Source organism: Peromyscus californicus, unplaced genomic scaffold (assembly GCF_007827085.1).
Source record: "Peromyscus californicus insignis strain IS unplaced genomic scaffold, ASM782708v3 Scaffold_4__1_contigs__length_199733344, whole genome shotgun sequence".
Lineage (NCBI taxonomy): Eukaryota > Metazoa > Chordata > Mammalia > Rodentia > Cricetidae > Peromyscus > Peromyscus californicus.
The window spans coordinates 35,634,323-35,656,959 of NW_026294562.1; the positions used below are offsets into that span (position 1 = coordinate 35,634,323).

At 45.7% G+C, this 22,637-nt stretch overlaps 1 protein-coding gene across 8 annotated transcripts in view; it reads right to left on the bottom strand.

Moving 5' to 3' along the window:
* Window positions 1-3,541: 3,541 nt before the first annotated feature.
* The window catches only part of Smarca2 (SWI/SNF related, matrix associated, actin dependent regulator of chromatin, subfamily a, member 2), a 172,315-nt gene continuing 153,219 nt past the window's right edge, over window positions 3,542-22,637 (bottom strand). For 6 of the 8 annotated variants that reach the window (XM_052714355.1, XM_052714359.1, XM_052714357.1 and 3 more), the window contains exons 29-34: window positions 21,971-22,024; window positions 11,510-11,615; window positions 10,971-11,072; window positions 7,535-7,667; window positions 5,593-5,735; window positions 3,542-4,524 (exon numbers count right to left, since the gene is read on the bottom strand). In XM_052714355.1, the coding sequence (XP_052570315.1) occupies window positions 4,489-4,524; window positions 5,593-5,735; window positions 7,535-7,667; window positions 10,971-11,072; window positions 11,510-11,615; window positions 21,971-22,024 (574 nt within the window). In that variant the 3' untranslated portion in view covers window positions 3,542-4,488. The remainder of the gene's footprint in view (window positions 4,525-5,592; window positions 5,736-7,534; window positions 7,668-10,970; window positions 11,073-11,509; window positions 11,616-21,970; window positions 22,025-22,637) is intronic. The other 2 variants (XM_052714360.1, XM_052714362.1) reach the window with 1 other exon arrangement.

Below are 22,637 nucleotides of genomic sequence, written 5' to 3' on the forward strand. Positions count from 1 at the left end.
GCTGCACACTGCTCCCCAGAAATGAAGGAACAGAAATTTGCCTGCAATCTGATAGATTTAGATTTGTGGTTTCCCACACCAGGGAAGGTGTGTTGGATTCCAGGGCTCGCCAGGAGTTTCTGCTTGAGTGGGTCTCGGATGAGTCTGAGTCCCATGTTCCCAAGTGATGCTAATTATGTGGGTCCAGGGAACTACACTCTGCCAAACATTAATTCTGAAACCATCAATGCTTGATGAGCCTTTACAACAGCAGTTCTCAACCTGTGGGTTACGACCCCTTTGGGGGTCCTGTATCAGATATCCTGCATATCAGGTATTTATTTACATTACGATTCCTAACAGTACCAAAATTACAGTTATGAAGTAGCAATGAAATAATTGCATGGTTGGGGGTCACCACAACATGAAGAACTGTATTAAAGGGTCGCAGCATTAGGAAGGTTGAGAACCACTACTTTGCAAACTGCCTCTTAATTCTGTTCATCTTTCTGGTATTCTTTAGTGACATTTATAAGTTAATTTTTTTCCCGAAATAGTGGAAACCTTTAATAACAAGGCTGTACATGAACTAAAGGTTAGACTTATAGACGACTCACTCCACATTTTGCAGAGGACACTGAGATCCAAGTACATCTGGGGCAAAGCCAGGAACAGCCCACACATTTGATTCTAAGTCAGCGTTATGATCTCAGTTTCATAACCAAAGGGAAAAAATACTTTAAAAAAGAAAAAGCAGCTTTAAAAGAACTGTATTAATATATTAAAAATATATTAATATGGGACTTCTCTTAAAAATACCATGTTATAACCACCCTTTTAGTGTAACCATGCGATGACACAGTACCTACGAAAAAAGTAAAAGCCTTCTTAACCACGCCTGCCACGGTGCAGCCACATACTGGGTAATGATTTTCCATAGACTGCAGTGGTACCCAAGGAAGTATCTGGCAATGTTGTTGTCATTTATTTTCATAAGCATAACCTGTAATATCCACACAGTGAGGACATCACATGACACTGTGTTTCCCCCAAAGCGTTGTGCTGTTGAAGGATATATGGCTGTATCTGGCATACATCAGTCTGCTAGAATATCCCATTCTAAAGGGCAGACTTGAAAATCACCTCATTTGGGACCATGCTCTGAGCTCAGGTCTTACTTAACTCAGGTTGAGACAGTGAAGGCATATGCCAAGCCAGGAGCACAGAGGAGACTGAAACCAACTCTGAAGAATCTAACTGTGGCAAGGATCCCAGGAGCTCCCTGGAAGGGTAGCTCCGGCGTTTCCATTGGGGGGAATGCTTAGGAATGTCTTCCATACAATGTGCACCTGGAGAACTTGACCGAAGCTATATGGTAGCGATCCTTTCCCACATGGACACATCCTAAGACCCCTTGAAACTATCAACAATGCTGATTTTGATATAAAGGGTCCATTTTATAAATGCATAAAAGTCCAATTTATAAAGCAGGCAGAGAAAGGCGTAACAATAACTAGCAGGAAATAGTACAGTTAGGACATTACTTTGATGTAGTTTGGACCTTGACTAACCCCCAAAGGCTCATGGCTTAAAGGTTTACATTTCCCCAGGAGGTGCTTTTGGGAGGTAGCTGTAGCTTGAGCAGGTGGGGCCTAGCCTGAGGTCTTGAGGTCACTGGTGGCATGATTCTGAAGGTAACTATAGGACTTCAGTGCCACTCTCCTGCCCATAGGCATCTGCTTCACTGTCAAGTGCAGCAACAATAGGGTGAACGGATTGTGGACAGGCAGCTCCAGGAGTGTGAGCTGGCAACCCTTTTCTCAATGTGAGTTCAGTATCTCAGGCACTTGCTGTAGTAAAAGAAAGGTGCTGTGGGATAATGCTTCTGTACACTGTTTTAATATAATGTTGATTGGCCAGTAGCCAGGCAGGAAGTATAGGCAGGATGAGCAGACAAGGAGAATTCTGGGAAGAAGAAGGTTGAGTCAGGAGACGCCAGCCCGCCATCCAGGGAGCAGCACGTAACGACACACAGGTAAAGCCATGGAACATGTGGCGACATATAGATTAACAGAAATGGGCTGAGTTCAAGTGTAAGAGTTAGTCAGTAGGAAGCCTGGGCTAAGGGCCGAGCAGTTTTAATTAATATAAGCCTCTGTGTGTTTACTTGGGTCTGAGTGGCTGTGGACCCGGCGGGGCACAGGAAACCTTCCAACTACAGAAAGGTAACTAAATATATATATATATATATATATATATATATATATATATATATATATATATATATTAATATGGGACTTCTCTTAAAAATACCATGTTATAATCACCCTTTTAGTGTAACCATGAGATGACACAGTACCTACTAAAGAAGCTAAGTGGTGGATGATGTGGAATTGGGGTACCACTGGTCTTGTTAACTGAGAGAGCACAGCAGTACCGTGATGACTAATGGGTGGGGAGTGAATATGGCATGGAGACAGTGGACAGAGGGTTGCTTCCTGGACTGGGCAGGATGAGTGTGCCAAGCATGTGCCGGTTCAGGGAGAAGAAGAGTTCGGCAAACACAGCAGCAGAGGAGTGGAGCACAGCCTTCACACAGAGAAGGTTTGAACCATCAAAACAGCGGTTTGGAGAGCTTTCCCAGCAAGGCCTGTGAAGCCAAGAAAAGCACAGATAATACAGAAATGAGAGCAGAGGGGAGAGGCACTGAGTTCTCCGAAAGGAAACCCAATACAGCATCTTCTTTCAAGTCTCCCTAATAGCCACAAGCAAACCAAGAAAAGACATATGATATTCTGGAATGTTCTGGGTAATCGTAAAGTCCGACAAGAGCTGACAAGAAGATGAAGTTTCTTAAGACTGTGCTCTCATCGAGCACTGGACACCCCACCTAGCGGAATCTTGGGGACCCTCAACTGCCCCTTAGAAAAAATGTTCACCCACTTGTTAGTGGTACAGGAAAGTTCCATTTGACTCTGCCAGCAGTTCCCCGGGAAAGGATGGGCCGATCTCTGGGATGGCTTTTTGAGGATTTTAAAAAGACATCAAGACATATGATTGAAAAAAAAAAAAAACCAACACATTTAAGACAATGGGAAATAGGATGGTGATTAGTCCATTAACTATGAGAAAACACACGTTAATTCATCCTGCTGTGCCAAGTGTATGCCAAGCATGTGAGTTACATCCTCACAGCTTATTAAAACAGGGGCCACAGAGCATAAAATGTTGTTCAATCTCAGTGGGAACGGTATACAGGTATTCACTGAACCAGTCTCCACATAAAAACGGACTTTTATAGATTTTCTGACTAATGAATGCAATTTAAGCCATGAGATAAGGCCGACTGTCCATGTGGCTTGACCGGCAGCAGCCCCTCTTCTAGTTAGGAAAGCAATGGTTGCCTTTGCCTTTAACGTCATACCTAGATTGTTTCTGGAGGTGTCCCCTCTGCCCATGTGATCTGTGGAGCAACAGCTTCCTCTTCTCTCTGCAGGAAGATTCCACGTCAAGCCCAAAGGTTTCAGTGCCCTCGGACTCACAGGAAGAAGAGGCCACAGCATCAAGGTAAGTTATCGGTTTATTAGCAAAGTACCAACACCACGTTCTTTGAAATTACTGGAATTTTATTTGCCTCAGGCTTATGACTTGCAACCAAAGACATTGTGCAAAGAAAGCAAAGATTAAGTACACTTTAGGGAGAAGGAGACCATACACATTGGTAACACAGGAGCTCAGGTGGACCAAAGAAGCCATTGGGACACTCTAGACACTGTAAATAGTCAATAGCGTTGTCAATAAAACAAGAGCAAAAGAAAAAAAAACTTCTGCAATGTTTACAGTAGACGTAAATCTTATACAAGTCAAAAAGCTTTTTTTTTTGTCCTTCAGATCATAGAGCATAAAATGGAAAAATGTATATGTAGGTGATATCTAACTACTGTACATTTGTCACCTAGTAAAGTTGCTTATATGTACCACAGTGTAAAAAACAAACAAAAAAACAATACTGAACAAATGGAAATCTTGAAAACTGCCTGATGAAAAATAAAATAGCCAGTGGCTTTTAGTGGCTTCTCCCGATCATCAGCGCTGCGGACGATAACAATCTTCTCGTCAGGGCAGATGACAGAGGCAAGCACATCCAACTGTTACCGAATCCGCCCTACCTGTAGAAATATACTATCCACCCACGTCTTTTCCATCAAAAGCTTCCGTTGGTTTTTAATCTTTGAATCTTTGAGGCCCATTTGGTCACAATATGTTACAAATATTCGTGTGTGTGTGTGTGTGTGTGTGTGTGTGTGTGTGTGTGTGTGTGCGTGTTTTGTTTTCTTTACACCATGATATCATATGTTTGTCTGGCACTATCCTAAAGCTAGTTCTAGATGACAATGAGGACGGAGAAATAACCCAGTGCCCAAAGGGCAAATGAACTCACTGGGGAGAAGGGAGTGGGGGGTGGGGGGAGTCTTCAGTTCTGCCGTGGTCAGCTCAAGGCCACGCCGCTCACTCGTCGTCAGTCCCACTTGCTTCTGACTGTTCCTGAAAGAAGAATGGTAGAGAGAGTGAGTGCACCCCTGTCTCCTTCAGGGAAGACAGACACCGCAGAGGCACGGGCATTCTCTATGCCGAAACGGGGAGTGCCGAACTAACAAACCCCAGGCAATGTCTGCCAGCCGCACTTGCTGTCTGCCGCTTTGGTTTCTGGAGTTTAAGGCTGACCGTTTCTATTTTTACCCGAGCTTTGGAAAACTGTCCCACAACAAGAAAAAGATCACGCGTTGAATGTCGGCTCACTGGTCAGCCATCTCAAGAAAATATGGTGTTTTAAAATGTAACTAAAACACGGCAAGTCTAATTCTAGAACTTTCCAGTCAGGCCGGAGTAGCGAAATGTTGAAGGAAAATCAAATTCACATATATATATACTACAATGGAAAATGGTCTTTCCAGAATCAAAACTGTGCAGGGGCTGGGTGGCAGGGAAGCTGAGAGTTAATGGAGGGGACTGGCCAAGTGCCTGTCTGTTGTTCTTCCAGACCAGCATGGGCAACAGCTCTAGACTTGAGTGCTAGATTTACGAAGCTCCCAAAATCTGAATTCAGCTCCTGCCATTCACTCCCTAGGGACCTGCAGAACAACCAAGACCCAAGTCACACCTATGTGAGGATGCTAACACAAACATTGATTATTCTTCAGATCGGAAGGTGACTGTTTTGATGGCATGCTCCTTAAAATTTTCCTGATAAAAATAAAGCCTCAAGATATGTGGTCTCAGGGCACCACAGCTGAAAACTCTGACATCACCATGCTTCCCCCCCCCACCCCCCCCACCCCCGTAAGCACTGTTTCATCTGATCTGCTTATACACTCACAGCAAGCTGGATGAGAGAGATATAAAATAGTAAAACTGTATTTGCACGTCTGTGCGTGAGAAGATGGAAAAGGGGAATGGAAACTGAGGGCGGAGCTTTTCATCCCCACAGTGACACACTCAGCTTCGGACCCTTTGTTCTAAATTTCGCAGCTCTGTCCTCGGCATGACCACCAGGAGGAGTGTGTACCCCAAGACAGCCTGGGAGTGGGAGCCCAGGCGTGTGCGTGCACTCACGTTCTCGTCCTGCTCCTCCTCGCTGTCAAAGTCGCTCACCACAGGTTTGGCTTTGCCTCGATTGGGCCTTTTCTTGCCTTTCCCCGTGTCCCGGCCTTTCTCTTCTTTTTTATTGAGCTTGATTTTCACCTTCACAGACTTTGCTGGGGTAGAAACAAAAGAGACCACCGTGAGGATTCAAAAATCAGTAAGATTATTATCTTACCTGCAGATAACAACAAGCCTGACTTCCCCGAGTACCCGGGAGCCTCACTGGCATGCCACTTCCCCCTGTGTAGTTAACCCTGTTCTACCTGCAGGCACGTTTCTGTTTGGAAGGTCAGTGACCCTGTCACAGGCAGGAAGACCTCCGAGTAGGAGAGGGATCCTTTTCCCGGCTCCTGACGGGCAGTTATCAAGTTAAAAATTTTCATTAACTATTAATAAATCTTACAAAGGGTAAAAAAGGATGATTCCACTGTGCAAGTTATGCTAATTTAAAAATTCTAGTTGTTCAAGTTGCATTTTTTTTAACGTAGAAAGAGAACAAAAGGGAAATAAAAAATGACAACATGCTTCCTTTACCCAGTTTCATGGCTCTCTAGTGATTATTTCCAGAAAAAAAAAGTAGAGTTTATATCCGTAAATAAATTCTAGAGACTATCATACCAAGAATTCAAGTATGTATAGACACACACACACACACACACACACACACACACACACAGAGCAGAGAGAGAGAGAGAGAAAGAGAGAGAGAGAGAGAGAGAGAGAGAGAGAGAGAGAGAGAGAGAGAGAGAGAGAGAGAGAGAGAGATTTGAAGTTTTATTTAGTTATTACGTGGATCTCCAGGCACACCCATTGTCCATGCACTGTTCTTTACTTACACACAGGAGACAGCCATATGTATTAGCTCAGACATACAGCTTAATTCTTTTCAACACCTGAAAAGTTCCATGCATGATTTACTCTATAATTGATTTAACCAGTCCCCAGTGATTGGCACTGGAACCAACAAAGCCACTGTCTAGCCACGTTGGCAAAATTTGGTGGGGGTACAGTAGAGGCAACCATACTGGACACTCTATCGCTGTCTGTCAAATGCACTTTCAGGAAGACTGCAGCCATTTCTGATCTTACTCGGAAGAGTGCAAAGTGCTACAGCCCTGAAGGAACCTCTACAGTAAGTAGTCCAGAGCTCCCACTCCCAAGTATTTGAGGGTGAGGTCCCGAGAAGGAGGATCTACCCCATGAGCCAGTGTTTGTAGACCTCAAGACTGGCTGTACATACTACAGTGGGGACAGGGGATTCGATCACTGCAGAAAGAATACCTGAGATGAGACTTTCAATCTCTTGCGACAATGTAAGGAAATAGATAGCCTCATTGGAACAATAAAATTAAGACGTTTTGATACATTTTTAAATGATTTTAGACTTAAGTGTGAAAACTTTTGCTACAAAATATATAAAACTGAAACACTTCTCAAAATACTATAGACTGTACCACTTATTTTCACCTTCTAAGTTACCTACACTAAGCAAGTGATTAGCAATAAACCAAATGATGGTCTTGAAAGCATGTCTCCATGCAGACCAAAATTGACGGGCGTACTGAGATCAGTTTGACGATTATTTTCAAAAATCAATGACTGTCTAAGTGTGGCCTGGGCTGAGCAGCAGCCTGTGGGAACTCGTTAAACATGTAGGTGATGGGGCCAACAGTCATGTTCTTCAAGCCCTGTAGCTGTCAGGCTACAGGGGTGCCGGGTGGCATGCACACCAGTGTTACTCCAACATCCAAAGGCAACATGTGCAGAGTACTCTCAATGAACCTTGGGCTCTGTGGTAGATGCGCTCAATTTTAACAGGTAAGGAAACTGAACCTGAGCAGGGCCCGTGCATGGCCTTTAGTATCTGTGGAAACAGCCCAACAGGTGGAAGGGGCCAGATGCAGGGGCTTACCCTCTGACTCGGACTCCTCTTCATCATCTTCCTCCTCCTCTTCATTGCTTTCTTCCTCACTCTCTTCTTCTTTGGCGATTTTCTGCCGAGCACTCTTAAACACTGACTGTAGGACAATGGAGTCTTCATAGATCTAAATGGTCAAAGTGTCAACTGTTAAAACACCATATGCTGCAGCCCACAGACCCACAACTGTGTACACCTCCTTAGACAACACACACACACACACACACACACACACACACACACACACACTCACACACACACACACACACAAGCTTATTTTAAGAGAGGCCACTATTAGTCCCCCGTCCCCCCACCTATCCATGTATACAGTCTATGCGTTTGTATGTGTGTGGTCATGCATGTGGACATCGGGAATCTTCCTCAGTCACTCTTTATATTAGTTGCTGAGGCAGGATCTCTATCTGCTAGAATTACAGGCTGGCCCCTAAACCCACCGTGATGCCGGAAATCTAAACTGGCCCTCATACTTGTGTGGCAAATGCTTTAAACACTGAGCCAACTCACCAGGCTACCATCAACTCTTGTGAAAACCCAGAGGCAAACCAGTGAATCTAACTAAAGGCACAAAGATACTCAAAGGAAGACCAAATATACTCAACCAGACTCAAAGGAATGTGTTGGGGCAGATGGGTGCAGAAGGCAGTCTTACCTTTGACAACCAAATCAGTATTTTAAACCACTTATTTAAGCCATTCTCTTAAACACCGTGGCAAGGGAACCCTTTGCCAGGCTGTTCCCTGTTGCTGAGCTTCAGTGCAGCCAAAAGTCACCGAACACACTGTGCACAGCACTGTACAGCTACCCATGCACCATCCCACGCAGAGACAGAAACACGGAGAGAAATAGGAAATCTACCTAAACACAGTCCTTTCCCTCAAGAAATGAAAATAGAACCGCTATATGATCCAGCAATCTCACTTCTGGATATATACCCCAAAAAATTAGAAGCAGAGTCTGGAGGGAATAAATATCCTCCACACACCCATGTTCCAAAGATGCACCATCGCCAGGAGCTAAGAGGGAACTCCAAGATCTGTAGACAGATCCGTGACGAAAGAAAACATGGCAGACACAGGGGATAAGATTCAGCCTTTGGGAGGAAGGACTTCCCATCACCTGCTACAACACAGAAGAGCCCTAGGAAGCCAGTCACCAAAAGATGGACTTAGGTAGTCCTACTTATGTAGTCAAACTTGCACATGGTAGTGAAAGGACCAAGCAGACGCCATAACAGGCTGCTCAGTCTTCTCTCAGGGATCAGGCCTCAATTTCAGTTTCCTGAGACTTGAGCAAGCAGTTTCTGGAAGGGCCATGAATAAAAGACATAGTTCTTGCAGTAGCTCCCTTTCTGCATGTACTGTGACTGCTCAAGGTTCAGCCAGTTGTTTACTGTCTGGGACCGCTCACCAACTTAGAGCTATGTGCATGAGTCAAGGACAGAGCCTGGGCCACTGAGTCAGCCCCCATAGTCAGTATGTGCTAGGCCAGCCAGCCTCCATGGCAGCTCCGGACAACAAAGCCTGGGACTTGTCCAGGCCTGCTCCAAAATTAGTAACTGTAACCCCCAACTAACCCTAGCCAATTAAAAGTTACTAACATGATTGTCACTCACATAAACCAATCCTGAGTCTGTTCCTATGTAGTCTGTAGACCCCAAGCCCCCCTTGCTTTAAAAACCCTGCCCCATCGCTACTCGGGGTCTCTCCTGCTCTGCTGCTGTGTCAGATGGACGAAGAGTCCTGAGTTAACTTGTAACAATACAAAGACTCTTTGCTTTTGCATCAGATTCAGTCTCTTGGTGGTCTTTGGGGGACTCTGGGTACAACAGTAGAAGGGTAGTTATAGGAACTGGGGTAGGGGAGAACTGTTAAACGCGTAGGGTGTCACTACAATACGAATTCCTAAATGGTCTTAATAAAAAAACCCAGAGCCAGATATTGGGGTAAATGCTGAAAGATCAGAGAGACAAAGGAACAAGCCACAGCCACCACCTCTTACTTCACCAACTCCTCAGCCTGAAAAGGCTTTCTAGCCGAAGGGGATTCCTCAGCCAAAAAGCCTTCTAGTTCCTGTCTCCTCATGCCTTATATACCTTTCTGGCTCTGTTTCTCTCCTAGACTGAGTCAATCTTATGTAATCCAGGGTGGCTTTGAACTCGCAGAGATCCAGAAGGATCTCTGCCTCTCAAGTGCTAGGATTAAAGGTGTGTGTCACCACAGCCTGGCCTCTATGTTTAATCTAGTGGCTTGTTCTGTTCTCTGATCTTCAGGCAAATTTTATTAGGGGTACAAAATATATCACCACATGTCATCATGTCTAAGAGATGAAATACTGTCAGAGACTTGTTAAATACCCACACGAGTAGCCTCAGCACTAATGAACTGCACCCTTAAAAAATAGTTAAGATGATAAAGTTTATGTTGTCTTTTGACCACAATTCAAAAGCAATGGATAAAGGAATAGCCTTTGTTCTCTGGGATTGAATTCTTTTGCTGTCTGGATGACCCCCTCAAGGAAGTGGTAGGTCAGCCTGAGGCAAAAGGCGAGGGCAGCAGGGAGATGAAGGGTAACACTGAGGGATGGGACCCTGGGAAAATCTGCCAGAGATCTGGGTTGACAAGTGAGGGTGAGGATGAGCTGGCGGGGGTTAGGGGTGGGGGGTGCGGGGCGGGAGACAAGAGGGCAAAGGTGAAAGGCAAGAGGCCAAGGTGGAGAGATGCCTGGAGGCATCACTGTAGTATCTGGCTGGGAAGGGTACTCTGCTGGGCAACATGCTTCATGCAGGATCTCTGTGTAACTCAACCCTGTTCCTGCCCTGTTCCTTTTCTTTTACCGGATATGGGAGCATCAGGCCAGAATGATAGAAAAAAAAAAATCAGTTCCCATCAAAGGTAAGGGGAATTGAGTTGTAATTAAAGTAGAAATGTCCTCCTCCTTATGCTCATAAATTCACTGTTACTTACAATGACTTCCTGACTATGGAGAAGGGAACTTAAAGAATTTTTTTAAAAATAGCAATTAGAGGCACCCTCCCCCCATTCTGTTTTAAATCACTGTGCTCTGAACTCCTCGTGTGCAGTTACAGTTAGAAAAATGAAGGTAACTTTCATTGTGTACAGTCTCCGTACATACAGAGATGGTACCCAAGCTTTCAGTATTACCTCCAATGGCTTGCTTGAATTCCTCCTCTAATGGGAAGATGAGCCTTGAAGGAAGTGTGAGTAGAAGCCCACCCAGCTACGGCACAAAACCTCCCTTTATTCTCACTGACAGAGAGAACATGGCCTTTCGGTGTTCAGTGTTCTGCTGGGGTGGAGGCAACGATTCAAAAAGTAGAGATGAAATGCTTCACTTCCAAGAACCTCGGCATGGTTAAGGGTAGACATTTCTCAGACAACTTGACACATACCTGGGATCCCTCCAAGTTGAATGTCTGTGCATTGTGACAGAGAAGCATGACATCTTTTTCCAGGTCACCCAGGCTCCGGTACTTATGGTTTCGAATTCTTTCCTGATGGGAATTGTGAACAAAACAGAAGAGGAATATGTAACTGTCCTTACTTGTTAAAGAAAGCCTAGATTGCCCTTGTCTTCATAGGGTCAGCCTTGTTGAGTAGGTGGGACCGCCCAACCCTGAGGGGTGCCACTGCCCAGACCAACCTCCCACCAGTGTTCCTAGGGATGGGGAGGAAGGTTCACAGAACGGGAAATGAGTGATAATGGAGGGAGAGGAGGGTTCTCAGCAACATGCAATGTATATAATCTGAGCTTTCAATGATCAAGTAACATGCATGGAAAGGATCAATGTTACCCCATCCCCACCTTTCCTGGGGCAAGTCAGCGGTTAGCAACCAGGAGGCCACGACCCCAGCCCCACCTAGAATCACTCCAGAGCATCCATGCATCTCCTTTGTTTACTCGAAGAATAACAGTGAACAGAGTATCTACCTTTATCTTTTTGAAATCCACTGGCTTCCTAATTAATTCATAGTATTCTGGTAACTCTTTCCTGGAAGGTAACTGAATGAAGACTTCACTGAGCTGTCGCCCTGAACTGCAGGATGGGGGAGACAAACAGAAACAGAGCAGATGAAGCACTCCTCAGGGAAGGGGGTCATTTCAGAGACTGTCAACAAAGCAAAGGAGGTCCCTCGAATACAGGCACATGGTGGGGGGGGCGCTCTGTACATGGAGGGAACACCCACCGCTGCACTGGAGGCTGATGCCCCTTGTGTCGGCTTCAAATCACATGAAAGAACAATGAGGTCCCCATTTCTGTCACACACACACACACACACACACACACACACACACACACACACACAATGTGACAAGTACTCTGTGGAGTCCCCTGTCAGGAGATAATCTCTTTTCAACATGACAGAAATATTTAAAATAACTTAGTGAGCCCCAAGCCCCATTTTAAATGAATAACAGAGCTGGTTAAAAGAAAGCACACAGACATGACTCCATGTTCCCTTTGTCTTCAAATTCACTGTATATTTAGAAAATATGTTAAAATATACAGAGCAATGCAAATGTGAAGCTGTTGTATGCTCCCCACAATCCTCCTGTCCCATTCCTTTTACAGTGTTCTGCACGCCATGAGTCCCTTCTATTATCCCTTGTCCGAGGAGCCCCTTCACGTCCCCTAAATGCACTTATGTGTGTGGAGTAATTTAGCAATTTGGGGGGGAAAAAAAAGAGGAGAAAAATGAACAATTGCTAATGTGCACGCTGCATGTTTCCAGAATCTGTGCTGTGCCCTCCCCCCATTGCATGGTGGGTTTATTGAAAGCAGGTTTAGTAGAGACATGCTTTGGCGTTTTGTCACTCGGAAGAACAGGCTGCAGAGCAGCACGCTTTTCAAGTCACTTAACGCTGGAAGCAGACTCAGTTAAAGCGACAGAGAAGGATAATTGACATTCAAGATCCTAATACCTGATTTGGCCTCCCTAAATCAATAACCGCTTGTGATATATGGGCTAGTCGTTTCCCACAAAAATCTCGCTGCCCTTCTGATGGCATCTCTAGTTCCTTTGTGATGCCACCCAACATCAAAAGATAATCATAAAACCCCTGGCATGTAAATTTTGGAAGATGACCGCCCGCAGCCTGTGTTCGGGAATGCTCAGAGGCAGTGGCAAGGCATGAGTGACATGATGCTGTTTTAATCCACGGTCCCAGTTGTATAATTAAAAAATAATCATAATGACAGTTATCATAAAAGAGGCATGCGCAGTAACTCAAGGGGTTGCCTAGCAACCAGTGGGGAAAAAGCTGAAGTGCAAAGGGGCCTGCATAAATTAACCGACAATACTCAGTCAAAGGATGGGCAAGTCTTCTGGCCAGAGCGGGTCACTGTTTTGTTTTATTTTTAATGCATAGATGGGCCTCATGAATACAACATCAGGGACAAACATAAGAGGTCGAAAAACAAGACTACCGAAGGCTCGGAAATTAGATTCTTGGATGACTGTGGCAAGAACCAAGGTGTTCTCCTGCCTCTCCACCCCCTGCAGGCTGAGATACATTTGTACTTCTGTAATACGCGTCACAGTATATGGCACATTTTCCTGTTTACAATCAATTCCTACACAGGGCCACCATTTTTCTACTGTTTTGAAATATAGAAACTCTTAACTCATATTTTACTTGTTTTTAAAAAGAGTATCTGAATGGCACCAAAAAGAAGACACACACACACACACACACACACACACACACACACACACACACACACTCACTCTAATTCTGAGTGTTTTCTTTAAAATTAGCATTTTTTAAAACCCGGCATCAATCCACCTGCCAGACCTTTCTGTAGTCATGGCTTTCAAACCCGACCCTCAGTGACATCTACAGTATCATTTTTCTACTGACAGATTACAAGCACCCTTTGCGCTGTACATCTGTGATGGACAGACTCCTGATTTCACCTGTGCTCCTGTGAAGGAAGAATTAAACACCACGGACTAGACCCAAGAATATACTAGAACTCCAAGAGCACCAAGTCACAAAGGCCACCTGCGCCTGCCTTCTCTGTCCTGTCAAACCTGCAGGCCCTAGGTCCACCAAAGAGACAAGTCCAGAGTCACACACGCTCAGAAGAGGAGAGCTGAATATTCCCAGACTTGGTGTCGGAACTATAAAAAGAGAACAAATGTATCTTATTTTACTTAAAAAAATAAAGCCCCTCTGGACCAGACAGTCTTTCCTGCTTCTTCTGCCCCTCTGCCCCAAAATGAGAAGGAAGCACCAAGATGATCTAAGGAAGTTGTCTTCCAGCCACTGAGCTGCTTCTACCGTCCTATACACACCTTAGTCTGGCACCTAGCCCTCCAGGGTATAGCCTCCTGCCCCAGCTGGTTTCCCGACACCTCAGCTCAGCAGAAGAGCCTCCTTCACTCTGGAGCCTCCTCATGCGTGTGACTGAACGTTTCATATATCTGGTGCTGGAGGTGGTGAAACAGACTCTCTTCCAAACCCAAGGAAGGTCAAACCCATGACAATCCTTCTGCCTAGGATTACAGGTATTGCTAGTTCTGGTTGCAATTCATCCCCTTGATGATCCTCCCACAATCAAGACCCATTCTCTGTAAAAAAAAAAAAAAAAAAAAATGGAATGGAGTCACCTTACTATTAATTGCATTTAACTTTCTGTAACACCCTTCTCAGAATTTTCTCTCCTTCTCACAGGATGCCAACATGTTCTATTGTCCAATCCTCCCCCATCATCCCTTCCAGGACAATGGCTGTGTTGGCAGCCCACGAACAGGAGATCTAGGCTCGGGCAGCAAAGGCTCTCATCTGACCTGGATAATGGTCAACTCTTAGGGGCCTATAGAATGCACTGGGATAGCAGAATACTTGCTGCAGGACTGCAACAGTTAACCACTGCCCCCCCCCCCAGCAAAGTCTAGGTTAAATAAACAAACAAAAAATGAAGTCCCTTGAATAACAGACTAATTAGAGAATGGTTTGGAGAAGGTGGTCTGGTTCTGTTGAAGCCTTTACCCTCCCCTAGGTGGTTTTCATTATGTTATTTTATATGATGTCAGGCCTAAGTATACATTATTGAAGTGCACCAAGAGCAATGCCCCTTCCCCCAGTCCACAGACAGTTTTTTACACCCATTTTGCACAGCGATCTATCTCATACTAGGATGTGTGACTCTGCAAAGATATAGGCCTCGGGGTGGGGGAAGAGAAAGATCCCCCTGAACTCGGGGCTTACAGGGGCAGGTGGCAAGCTCTTTCCTGTCTACCTTGGTGAATGGACACAGGAATACGAAGGCTCTGTCATGTGCACAAAGAGAAGCACCATGCTCCACCCATAAATGGGGACCTGTAAACCCTGAGTGCATGGTGCACATGCGCATACTACTGGGATTTGGTTTGTTCTGCTTCCTCTGGAAACCATTTTTTCCCCATTACCTCTATAATCCACCAAGTGATCTTTCCCCATCTATTCTACTGACTGTAGATGGAGGCTGTACACAATGCAATGTATGCTCTGCACATATACCACCTCAATTAGGTACTGCAGGATGTATGCTTTAGATTAATTTTCTTAGAAATACCTTCCAATGATTCCTTTCAAGTCCAAAGCAGTAAGTCTGATACTGAATAAAGCTGCTTTTTTTCTCTTTTTTTTATGATCCCTCTTCTTCCCCTCTCTCTTTTCGTGAGAAAGCCTCATAAATAGACTAAACTGGCCCAGTTCCCTATGTAGCTGAGGCTGGCCTTGAACTTCCAATCCTCTGAAGTGCAATGATTAAACGTGGGCCTGGTTGGTTCATGCAGTACTGGGTGGGGATCAAACCTGGGGCTATGAGAATGCAAGGCAAATACCTTACCAACTGAGCTACGTCCCTAGCCTGTATTTTCTTCATCACTTGTGGAAGCTGATTGGTTGACTTTAATAGTTATGGAAAAGAGAGAGCTACCTGAAGCCAAAGTAAGTCTTGTTTACTTTAAGTAACAGAAGTACAATTATGGCTTACTCCATAAGAGAATGAAGTCATGGTTTGGAAGGTCCACCTGGGGTTGGAGGGATGGTAGAGGAAAATTACTGCAGTCCTGGTGGTATCCTACATAGGAAGTAATCTGGGGGGGAAAAAAACTAGAATGACATAGCATGGCAAGAGGTGAGAAAATGCTGCTTTCTCCCCAGGCCAGGCTCCCGGGGAAGCTTCATACACACGACTGATAAATTTCCTCAAGACCACAGCTGTTCCCCAGTTATCTAGGGAACCCCAGAATTCTGGCCAGGGATGAAACAGAAGCCATGAGCATGCCACAGTCACCTCTGCCACCCCTCTCATCCTTATCTTTGTCCCATCCAGAGGAGGCGATAATAATTAGAAGGGTGCATCAGAGTCCTTGGAGTGGGCGAGGTCAGGTGGCGCTGCTGAGGGAGGGCCTGGCTTCTTTCCCACGGCAGACTCCTGTTTCTTGACAACCGAGGAACGAAGTGCAGGCATCTGTATTCTTCCTTGATATGTAGGGTAGTTTTAATAGCTACCCACCCAGCTATTAGAAACAAAATCACATCCCGTACTGATTGTATGGCACCAGAGCCTGGGAGGTCAGACCCAGGTGTCAGTCATGGCTCAGTGAGCCTGAGGAAGACCAAGATGCTCAAGACGGTCATTGTAGGATAATTGGAAATAATTTAAGTCAAACAGTCCAGTGATGGGATGCTGAGGAGTTTAAAAGAATGGGGGAAAGGGTGTTTGTTATGGAATTAAAAAACAAAACAGAACAACAACAACAAAAAAAACCCAGAGGTTATAAACTTGTAAGTGTAGTCTGTCCTGCAAGTTTTGAGATAAGCATAGGAGAAAGAGATCTGAGGAGATATGGGACAACTTTGCATTCACAGTAGGAACATACTCTGCAGCAAGATTTATAATCCAACTCAACTCTGAACCAGGTCACCCACAAAGTGGGTCTCAATGCTTGGATCGGGGCTACCTTGTTCAAAAGTGTGCTGTAGGTCAAGAATTACATTTTATTTTCCCTAACAAAATGACATACAAGTATCAAAACATGGTCAGCTTAGATTTCTATCAAATGAACAGCATGTTTCACTACTGACTCCTTTACATTTGACCAATAAAGCAAAAATGAATAAATGGAATAATTACATGACAACTTTACCTAGGATACTGCAACCATAAGAATCTAATGCACTTACAATATCTACCACTGCCAGAGAGGCTTGGAAAAGGACATACCCTTACAAGTATTTTCTTTCTTCACTTTATATTTTTGATGGCCCTCAACTCCCAATTCTTTTGCATCATCCTCCCGGGTACCGAATTGCAGGCATAGACCACCATGTCTGGCTCTTGTATTTTCTTGACAGGCATCTTGAGGCATTTTTAGTAGATTTACCACCTATCACTTGACTTTTAGAAATACTGACAGAGGCCGTCTAGTTTCCTACATATATTTTTTCCCCTCACTTGACATTTCATAATAGCAAGAAAAGGTATGAATTCTCACCTCCCTCTGTCTGGTGTGACAGCTAAATGGCCTGCCACCTCCCTAGCCTGCCAGCTCCTGGACTTTCACCATTTCTTCCTGGGAACCTGAGACACTGTCCTTTCAAAATGTAAGGACAGAATGACTCTCGCCTTCTGAGTATTCTGCCCTTTGATCTTGTACAATATCTTTACTTCTGTATGGTAGACATGCTTCCAAGCTTTTGGTTGATTTGTGACACAAAACTTCTAGAAACAAACAAACTCTAATGTTTCTCTACCTGAGGCGGCCATGGTTCAGAGGCTGCTTCTGTTTAAATGGGTGGGTCATGGCAGGTCTCTGAGGGCCTTTTCCTACAGTAGCATTTGGTGAACTCTGGAGTGAGACAGATTGGTCCCAGGAACACAAAAGGGTTTATGTATATAAAAATCTACCTATTATCTGCTATCTTCAATATCAATCCATTTTTTGATCAAAATGTTCATGGAGTTGAGTTTGAAGATAGCATCATCCCTAATAAAAGGATACATTCCGCTATTTCCAATAGGAGTTCCTTCTGCTTCCTGAGGGGTCATTCATGTAGGTGCTGGCCTGGAGCCTGAGAGGAAGAGAAGGCCTGTAGGGTCAGAGTAATATTGGAAGCTAGAGGAGGTCTTTTGTCTTCTTTTGTTTTCTGTTGCTGGGCTAGAACACGGTGGCCAAAAGGATCTTGGGAAGCCAAGGGTTCATTTCATCTTACATACACCTCTCAGGTTGCCCTCCATCACTGAGGGAAGTCAAGGCAGGAACCCAGATGTAGGAACTGAAGCGGAGGCCATGGAGAAATGCTACTTACTGGCTTGTTCATCCTGCTCCCTGCACCCCCCCCCCCCTTTTTTTGAGACAGGGTTTCTCTGTGTCCTGGCTGTCCTGAAACTCGCTCTGTAGACAAGGCTGGCCCTGAACTCAGAGATCTGCCTGTCTCTGCCTCCTGAGTGCTGGCATTAGAGGAGCGTGCCACCACTGTTCAACTCAGCCTGCTTTCATAGACACTCCAGGACTACCTGCCCAGGGGTGGCACTACCCACAGTAGGCTGGACCCTCCCACATCAATCATCAAGGCTTGCCTACAAGCCAATTTTATGGAGCATTTTCTCAATTAAGGTTCCCTCTTCTCAGATGACCTTAGCTTGTGCCAGGTTTACAAACAACAAAACAAAGCACAACCAGGGAACCTTCTGTGCCTCAGAAAGCAGAGGGACTAAGTGTCTTTGTCCACCCACCTTCTGCATGGAGGGATAACTGGATGAGTACCCTAAGTGTCAAGTCACCAGGAGTCACAGCAGCCTGCCCCAGCAACACTTAGATCAGCGGTGCTTGTAATGAGGGTGAAGTAAGACACCAGAGCCCACATTTACCTGCACACCTTCTAAATGAAGTATGAGAGCTCTAACTCAGCATTGTTCAAAGGGTGCGCCATAGCATGCCAACCTACAGGGCTATTAGCAGTGTTTCCTGGAAAGAGAGTTCACTGAACAAATGAGTTTGGGAAATGCTGGGCTAAGGAAAATTAAGACTGTTGACAGCAATATCACCCCCCAACCCCAACTCTGTAGCTGCACTGGATATCTCTAAGACAAGCGTTGGAAGTCCTGCTCCAGGAGGCATTTTCTTGACAAAACACCAAGCTATGACCTCACTAGCTTGCTAGTCCATGAGACAAACTGGCAGCACTGTGTGAGGGCCAAAGTAGCTGACAGGGAATGAGGAACTTCTCAGCACGAGAACTTGAATTCTGTCTAAATGCCCCTACCTAGTCATGATGCTACTTCATGGTAATTCTTCTGGAATCCAATTGAAGCTTCTAAATGCAAAGATGTCTGGGCGTGAGAGCCATTCTAGCAGCCTTCCCCCTCCATTTAAAGAAATATAGAATGTCTAATGCCAAGGGTGCTAAAAATAGGTTTTGTCTAAAAGAATTTGCTGGCTGGTTCTGAAAGAGCCGTCAATACTAATGATATAATCATGACATCCAGGGCCGTTAACAGCGACCGAGAAGACCTAAGTGTCCCGTTGTGGAGTCTATGGGACTGGGTCACCACACACACACACACACACACACACACACACACACACACACATGTATGCAGAAATGTGTATCCACACTGCCACATGGATACACTTTCCTTTCACCTACTTTTCTATAAATGGCACAGAACCTTCATTCGCCACTCAGGAAACAGAGCCAAGAGCTCTGAGGATCCCACCTCAGACTCAGTCTGCTGAAGTCTACCAGACATTCTGAGCATGTATTCCGCCATCTTCCTCCCCAAGACCACTTGCTTATTAGAATGATGCTTCCCCCCTTCACCTAGCAACACCCCTCCAGCATGCCTCATCCACTCCCAGCCTCACAATGTAATCAGGGTGCTATCCCCAACAGCGCTATCCCCAAACCTCTCTTTTTTGTTATAGCGTAGCCAGTTCCCCCTGTGGGCAGCATCCATCCCACCACCCACAGTGCACACCACACACTGGCCACTGCACCCTCTCGGCAAGAACCCAGATGTATCCTCATCTGCGTCCTCAACGTGGGACACAGGACAGCCAACTGCAAGGACAGGCACAGAAGCTGCCTTGGAGATTCGAGTTCTTGAAGACCACACTCAGGTTCTTCACTTTGGAGTGCACAGCTTTCCAGGTCTGCTCAGCTGCTTCCCACGGGGCTGGCTGCTCTTGTTTTAGACAGGGAAGCCTAGCTGTACCGGGACACGTGGTCTCTAGAAGCGGTCTGCTGACCCACACCTCCTTGCCTAGCTGCTCACACCCACATTACTGAGTACTTTGGTTTGCACACCCTAATCTCTCAGGCTCACTCCAACCCAATCCCTGTGCCACCCACAAGCCAGCGGATGCATTCCACTCCCCCCATCCCTCCACCTTGCTTCTGGGGGGGCTCTTTGAAGCTGGTGTCCTCCCATATTGTCCCCGGGGCCAGGTGTCTGCCCGACTTGTTGACACAGACCTTGTAGCAGTGCCAGAAGGCAATCTGTTTTCTTTTTTCTCTCTCCCCGCTCCCCGCTTTCAATACTTACACAGAGACTGACACCGAAAACGTTGGGCTTTTGAACAGAAAGAAAGGATTTTTGAGCAATTGCTCTAAAGAAGGCTAATTTATCATAAAAACAACTTCAATGCCACACAATTAGCTCAGGCTTAGGGGACGAGGAAACACTGGGGGCAGTATGGGAGGACACCAGCTCTAAAGAGCCCCCATGGGCCGGGTGGTGGCGGCGACAGCTTTAATCCCAGCACTCGGGAGGCAGAGCCAGGCGGATCTCTGTGAGTTCGAGGCTAGCCTGGACTACAGAGTGAGATCCAGGACAGGCACCAAAACTACACAGAGAAACCCTGTCTCGAAAAAAACCAAAAAAAAAAAAAAAAAAAAAAAAAAGAAGAGCCCCCACAGAAGCAAGCGAGCCAAGCCTCTTCTAACCTCTGGAAATGACCATTTGAATGTGTATTTAGTGAAAATGGATTTATCCAGGTCCTAACTGCATAAGGTTATATTCTCCGCCCTCAGAAAGCCCAGTCATGACATCAGGGGTTTGCAATAGCCTTTAAAGTCATTAATCCACTTTTTCACGGTCATGTGACTGCCATGCTGGAGGAGAGGGGGAGGAGAAAAGGAAAAAGGAACTCAGATGAAAGCCTGCTCTGGGGAGGGGGTTGTTTAGCCCCCACTTTGCCATTTAGACCATCAGGCTTCCTTTCTAGGTCCACACAAGTCACTTTGTTATGTAAACAGCCCAATCTTACAGAGTCACTGTTGTTTCAAGTCACCCTGAATCCTTTCTCTTGATGCCAGAAACAGAGCATAACTGGCAGTGCTCAGCAGGCACCGTGGTATGTGTGCTTTCTAGGATTGGACACTGCTTACTGAGCACCAACAATCTGGCCCAAGTTTCATCTCTACAGATATGTGCTTCAGGCCCAATTTTAAAAGGCTACAAATCAATACCTGTTCATTCTGAAATACAGGATACAACCTCAGTTCTCTTCTTTTGGGCTCTAGATTAGATCCCGCATTGACTGGGCTAGGGTTAGGGTGTAGACAGCATTACTGGCTCATTTGACAAAACTCTAAGACAGGAGGCAAAGCACTACCACGATCATTTCAACAAGTCAGCTTGACCGAAGCGAAGGAAAATACCACACGCGACGTCCTGATAACTCTTAACTGGGCATGGCACCCATCCATGTCCCATCAACCAACATCATCCAGATCTAGCCTCTTTAGGCTTCTGATTTCCACCCAGCCGAGGCAGAGGCACATGAAAGTTAGACAGACTGGCCGAGGAAGCTTAGGACTCATCACAATGGGAGGCTCAAAGGTCACAGCCTGAAATCCAGCCTAGCACACACTCAGGAGTAAATGCAAGAAGCAGCAGCCCCTCCAACCCTCATGCCAACTGCAGTCAACTCCAGGATGCACAGCTGTATGCACATGCACTCAACTTCATGGCACACACATCAGGTCTCCTCGAGGGCTTGGCGTCAAGTGTCAACACCTGGGCAGCACAGAGTTACATAGGACATATACCAGGATGAGGGGCCGAGCGGGGCAGAGGAGGCAGAGACCTACCTCTGAGGTGCTGTAGGCTGGGCAGGCTTCCAGATGGCTCCTGCCACCTTTGTAAGACATGCATGTATGTACAAGCAGGCTCTTCCAGGTAAGCACACCGTACAACAACCTCAAAAGCATGGCAGGTATTTAAGAATATGTGTGCCTGCAACGCCATTCCAAGTAGAGGCGACTGGGGGCAGGGGAGTGGCGACTAGATAAATTTGTTTCCAAAGACCAAGTCTAGGCATCGGTTTGCTTTGTGTACCAAAGGATACCTGTGGTTTAGAGACATGGGAATACAAGGCAGGTCCTGACCTGTTTCCTTCTATTTCCAACTGAGAATTACAGGGCACCTTCTCCACGTTACACCTGCGGCAGAGTAAAAAGAACACTAGAGTCAGAAGACCTGTGTCCTCCAGCCCAGCTCCTTCCTCTCAGGCTGGGTGACCTGGAGCAATTCATTTCCCTGAGAGTCAGCCGGGTTGAGAAGATCATACAAGGTATCATTCCGCAATGATACACGTTTCTCCAAAGTGACGGGAGTGGGACATGGCTTCCTAACGTCTTAGGGCCCTTTCTCCCCGTTCCCCTGTTCCATTTCCATCCACACCTAGTGTCCCATTGGTAGTTCCGAAGGTAGTGGAGAACGAGAAGCCGTGTTAGGGATGTGTTATCTTGTTTTGGCCTCTCATGTGTACATTAGGGATAATACTTACCCAGACAACTCCTGACTATGCACTAGGGAAGGTGGTTTTCGTCACAGTGCCCACCACACCACATGAACGGATTCCATGCAGCAGCTTGGTTTACCGTCACAAACTAGGCGCTCCTTTCCTGACCCCTTATTTTCAACAGATCAATGAATAAGTGCTCTTGACTGCCAATGGATTTCAGCCACTCTCTGAGGGTTACCTGACAATTTTGGACACTGACAGATAGGCGACCTTCTGTGTGGAGGCACAGGAAGGCACCCATCAGCAGG